We start from the raw sequence: 5568 nt of genomic DNA on the forward strand, positions 1-5568 counted from the left end.
CCAGTTTAACAGTGAATATAAATAATGCATATACACATACCTATTTCCCAACTACATTGTTTACAGTGTTATTTCTGTTCATTTTTAGGTAGCATGAATCTTATCAGCACAGAGAGAAAGCTTCACTGAAAACTCATTGCAGGTACTTACTGATAAATTAATAGCTCTGTGGCATGCTTAGGTTTTATCTTTGTTAGTTTAAGAACCTGGAGCTAATTGCTAAACTGTTTAAGGAATTTAAAGATTATAGTCATTAAATTATGACTGTTTATGTCCCCAGTAGCCTAATATAAAACATAAAATTAACTACTGTTTTCCCTACTCATTCTCTTTAAAGCAATCTATTAAAAAAAATTAAAGTCTAAAGGACACTGTCAAATGCTGTTGTTCAGGGCATTGTATTGAGAGTCACAGTGTTATTTCTGTTCATTTTTAGGTAGCATGAATCTTATCAGCACAGAGAGAAAGCTTCACTGAAAACTCATTGCAGGTACTTACTGATAAATCAATAGCTCTGTGGCATGCTTAGGTTTTATCTTTGTTAGTTTAAGAACCTGGAGCTAATTGCTAAACTGTTTAAGGAATTTAAAGATTATAGTCATTAAATTATGACTGTTTATGTCCCCAGTAGCCTAATATAAAACATAACTTAAAATTAACTACTGTTTTCCCTACTCATTCTCTTTAAAGCAATCTATTGAAAAAAATTAAAGTCTAAAGGACACTGTCAAATGCTGTTGTTCAGGGCATTGTATTGAGAGTTAGGACTTCTCTCGTTAATTAAAAAAAAAAAAAATCAAAAGCATGCTTTTCATTCTGTCCAAATTACCACATGGCAAATCAGCCACAAGTTGCTGTTAGCTTGTTTGGTGCTATAATTTGTCACAAAAATGATTAGGTCTGAATTCATTATTTTAAAATTAATCACATTTCAGTATACGACCTCGAGATCTCCTTTATTTCACCAGTTTAAATTCATATTTGAGGTTTATCACTCAGAAATAATATTGGTGGACATTTAAATATGGTATTTGATATGAAAATGGTATTCACAGAATACAGTCGTTACACTATTTTTGTACAATATTTTTGTATAAACAGTTGGTGTGTAGTAGATAATTGGCCACATGTCCACTCATCATTGATAAATCTATTTACACGTTTTTATCAAAAATATGGTATTTACATATGTGTAGTTCTTTCTTCTAAATTTTGCTTTAGTTCATTTTAATGTAAAAAAATACCAAACCTCCAGAGTAATTTAATCTTCTTAAAGAAATCACGACAGTGAGGTCTTTATTTTCTGAACAGGCAGCTCTGGGAAAACTTTTTCTAGGTTTCATGAAAGCTAGACAGTTTTGTCTCCTCTATTATCACAACGAATGAGACTGGGTAAATCAAACTAAGCTAAAGAAAAACAGGAAAGACAGTGCAGCTACTTAAAACATGGAAACTGATCAAGAGTGACTAAACCACTTCCCATTTCCCCAGCGTATATTTGGAAATTCATTGCTAAGCAGCGATGCTACCCCATCCTGTTGTGACTTCCCCGGAGTCCCCTGTTCCGATCCTACATCCTCATATAACTAGGGGTTTGGGTGTTTGACAGGCAGCCTGGCACAGGTAGCCTATGTGGAGCTCTGGGAGGAGCGGTCGTCGTGTGGGCTCCCATCGGAATTTTCTGTCTCTCCCTCGGAGATCACCTGCATGGGCGTGTTGTACATCCGGCAGCGGACACTGTAGCGGCTGCTGCTGGCCGCAGGGGGTGCCCGGGAACGTCCAACCCTTGCCGATGCTGAGGTGGCAAAGTTCTTTGAGGAAAACCCTTCAGCATTAACTCGTGGGGAGCATGGTGAGAGAGGGGACAGTGCCTCGGCCCCAGGTGACCCCTGATGGGCATCATCGGTGCTTTGAGGGGACTCGGCTGTGAGCTCCCCAGGAGGTTTGGGCAGGATGGGACTCTTCAGGATCTCAGTGGCAGACATGCGGTAACTGGAATCTGAGCGACTGCCTTTCTTGAGGAGTAACAGCTTAAACTCTTCGTTTGATGTGTTGGACTTTTTGGCATTTCGGTAGATGAGACCAGGAGACCTCTGGCTGTTTGGGGTTGTCACATTGCTGCTGGGTGAAGTGACAGAACTGGCGCTGCTGCTGCTGCTGCTGCTGCTGCCAAGGGGAGCTCTCGATTTGCTTCGAATAGACGTGTCCCCGGAATCTTTTCTTCCAAGTACTTTCCTCTTAGATCTTTTAAGAAAAGGAAAAATGGGGCAAAAATCTCAGTCCACATACATTTCTAAGAAACAAAGTGTTCAGTCACATTCATGCATCTATTTAAAGAGCATTTTCAGTGCATTCACATGATAGGACACCAAGCATTGGGGCTACAGAGGTGAGGAGTAAGATACACTCTTTGCCCTTGTAGCACTCACAGCCCGAGGGAAAGTCTCTGAGAACCAGCGGACACAAATCAGGTTTGGGAGATGACAATTTCAGATCATGGCTGATGTGGAGGCTGGAGGTTCCAGAGGACTTATTGGGATGTTTTGCAAGAGTTTAAGAAAATACTGCTATCTGACTTCTGGTCACAGTGTGCTGAAGAACTGTAGCTTTTTCTTATTAAATCTGTCTCTGCAATACAGGCAAAATGCTCTGGTGGGCGGGATTGGCTTCCAAATAATACCAGAAGGAGCAAGTGCATGGAGGTGTGTATGGGACAGGACTGGCCATAGTTTGATGGTTGATAGGCTTTGGTGATGGCTATGTAGGGAGGCATTAGATTATTCTTGTCTACTTTTTTCAGTACTTCTACATAAGAATAAATTAAATGGCTTTTTAAATAAATCGATCCATCTTTGGCTGCAAATACCACTTCCCATAGCTTCTTAGGAACATCCACAGCATATTAAGCAGTGAACCGACTCTCTGTGAGGAACTGAAAACCTAGACCATCTCTGGAACTCTTAAAGAACTGTAAGCTCTCAAGAAAACAAAATAACTCTTGTCACTGTGGTATAAATAAATAAGCAAATAAATAAATATACCCTACACAAATGCAAATCTAAGATTACCAAACTCAATAACTCTACTGAACCTCGACCCCCATCATCATACTATTGATCTTCTTTTGATAAGTAAGTAGGTGTGAATTCAGTGAATCATCAGTGTAACTCACTTCATTGAAAAGTATTGGCAACATGCTCGCTCTCACCAACATAGAAATCCACAGGGCAGGGAAAATGAAAGCTTTGCAATTGGAGACCAGCCTGATTTTGGTGCACTGACACCTCTGTGGTTGATATCTTGCATATGCCAGTGTATGGCACTCCAATAAGGTAGTGTTTTCAATCTAACATTTGCTTTTAGCATCTACCATATTCTAGACATGAAAATATTATTTTATCATCAAAATCAAATATGTGAGCTATGGGTATCCCCGTTTACAGTAAGGGAATAGCTCCAGAGGTTTTAACTTATTCAAGACAGCATAGTAAGTGGCAGAACTGGGATTCAAATCCAGGTCTTTCTGACTCTACTACTTACGTCCTGTCCACTATTCCAGACGCTAGCACCTGGTTCTTTGGGGTTGAGTACCTGGCTCTTTAACGTACATAGCATTTTAGTAATTTGTCCTGGGGTTGAGGATAAACTATGGGGGCTGGGGGAATATAATCGGAGTTTAGACTAGACATAGAGGCAAAGAAAATTAAACTAATGATTCTTCACCCTCTGAGCAGAGAAGTGTGCCTACTAAGGTATACATAGAAGGTGTTTCTGACTGGCTCCTTTACAAAAGTTATTGAAAAGCAGTGCTCCTTCTTAATGAGAGAACAATGTCAACAGAAAACAGAAGTTCCTTTAAAAACTAGAGTCCCAGCAAGAGAAAAGATTGTAAGCTTCTTGCAGAGAGTTTACTTCAAAAACGATAACTTCATGAGGTAGAAAAAATAATCCCCAAGTGCTGTCCCTTGGGAGTTCCATCTAGGTCCCCGAGGCCTAATATCAGAAGGCAGTCATGTTTGTGAAATGGGTAGGCACATCATGACTGGCTAGCTCAGTTGGATGTGGGTTCAGTTTCCAAGGGCTAGTTCGTGCTGTGTTCTTTGGTGACCAGCTCTAACGAGTATGCTTGAAAATATAGGCCACTGATCACAAGGGTTCAGGGGCCCAGATGAGAGTGTACATGGGCAGTGTGCACACAACACTGTCCTGGAAAAGCAACCCAGAGGACAGCCCCTATTCGTGGGATGTGGGCATTATTGTTGGAGTTGAAGGCCAGTACTATTAAAGAAATTTCAGTTTTAAGAAGAGAGGAAGAAGGGGAGCAATAATTAGTTGTTCTGAGCTATGGAATGAGCAGGTATATTTCATCTCGTCTCAAACGTGGGGCTGTGATTGTTTTGGTGAATCAGCGTTGGTTTGTCTCTCGTAGTGTATGATTACAGCTTTGAGCATATTTTTTAGGCTTAAAAAAATTATCTAAAAGTGAGAGATTACACTAGAGTTTGAGCTTTCACTCTAAGTCACTCAACCACAAATGGTTTTCATGTAAGAACATGTTCCAGAATATCTTTCCTTGGAAAAAAAGCCTAATATCTTTTCTCAGCAGTTCTCATGAAAGTCTCTCAATTGAGGTCTATCTAAATGTATAGAAAGATTCATACTTCCTAACTTACATATAAATCTACCAATTTGATTTGGAAAAATAATTCTTCTTTGCCTGCTTTTGCTTTTGCTGAATGAATTACTAGTGTGAAAGGCTTTCCCATATTTGCATTTGATGAGAAGCACTTTAAGAAGCAAAGCCTTTGTTGTGCCTTTGGTTTCCGGGCACTTGGTAGTGCTGCCTCACCTGTGAATGACTGCAAATAAATCCTCAGTTGTTCGAGGTTTGTTTGGAGACACGAACACACCCTCCGCTTCGGCTTGAGAGTCTTCACTGAGTGGGGAAATGACGGAGTCATCGCTCGGTGATGATTCTTAAAATGAGAACAGAAACATCTTTAGGAGGAAGTTATTCAGTTACCTTACTGCCATTCTTAAAAATGAGATTATCTGTCAATGCTTAGTCCCTCAGTAACAAAAGCTTTTACCTCGACTGTTTTAATAAGTGGAAAGAAACAGCGAGGCAAACCATCACCCAGGGCCATACACTATTGTGAGGAGTGTAAGAAAGAAAAACTTCAGGAAGTGCCATGAGATGCATTTCCATTGTGACAAAGGTATCAACGACTGACCTTTCAATGAAGCCTCATCCACACCTTCTGGGGTCTCCTCTGCTCTGCCGTTATCAGAGGCACTTTTGGGTGAAATACCTGAAGCAATATTTTCCTGCTCAGAACATTTTTCAAGGAATGGATTTACAGTTGTCATCTCTGATTCACAGCTGATATTCCCAGGCACTTTGTTGTGGTGGCGGCTTATAACGAGTTGATGCTTAAGCTGACTGCTTAAGTCTGCTGCTCTAGTTGGTGAGTTTGACTGAGATGTGATTGCATCCCCAGATACAAATTGTGAGACTTCCTCGCGATCTACAGAGGATGCCTTCTGTACCTGCTCTCGGATTCCATC

At 40.4% G+C, this 5568-nt stretch overlaps 1 protein-coding gene across 1 annotated transcript in view; it reads right to left on the reverse strand.

The window, feature by feature from the left end:
* Positions 1-555: 555 nt before the first annotated feature.
* LOC103610451 (nance-Horan syndrome protein) overlaps positions 556-5568 on the reverse strand; it is a 44746-nt gene continuing 39733 nt past the window's right edge. The window contains exons 8-10 of the mRNA XM_008594621.1: positions 5235-5550; positions 4850-4976; positions 556-2244 (exon numbers count right to left, since the gene is read on the reverse strand). Of these exons, the coding sequence (XP_008592843.1) occupies positions 1629-2244; positions 4850-4976; positions 5235-5550 (1059 nt within the window). The 3' untranslated portion in view covers positions 556-1628. The remainder of the gene's footprint in view (positions 2245-4849; positions 4977-5234; positions 5551-5568) is intronic.

This window comes from Galeopterus variegatus, unplaced genomic scaffold, assembly GCF_000696425.1.
Source record: "Galeopterus variegatus unplaced genomic scaffold, G_variegatus-3.0.2 Scaffold11164, whole genome shotgun sequence".
Classification (NCBI taxonomy): domain Eukaryota; kingdom Metazoa; phylum Chordata; class Mammalia; order Dermoptera; family Cynocephalidae; genus Galeopterus; species Galeopterus variegatus.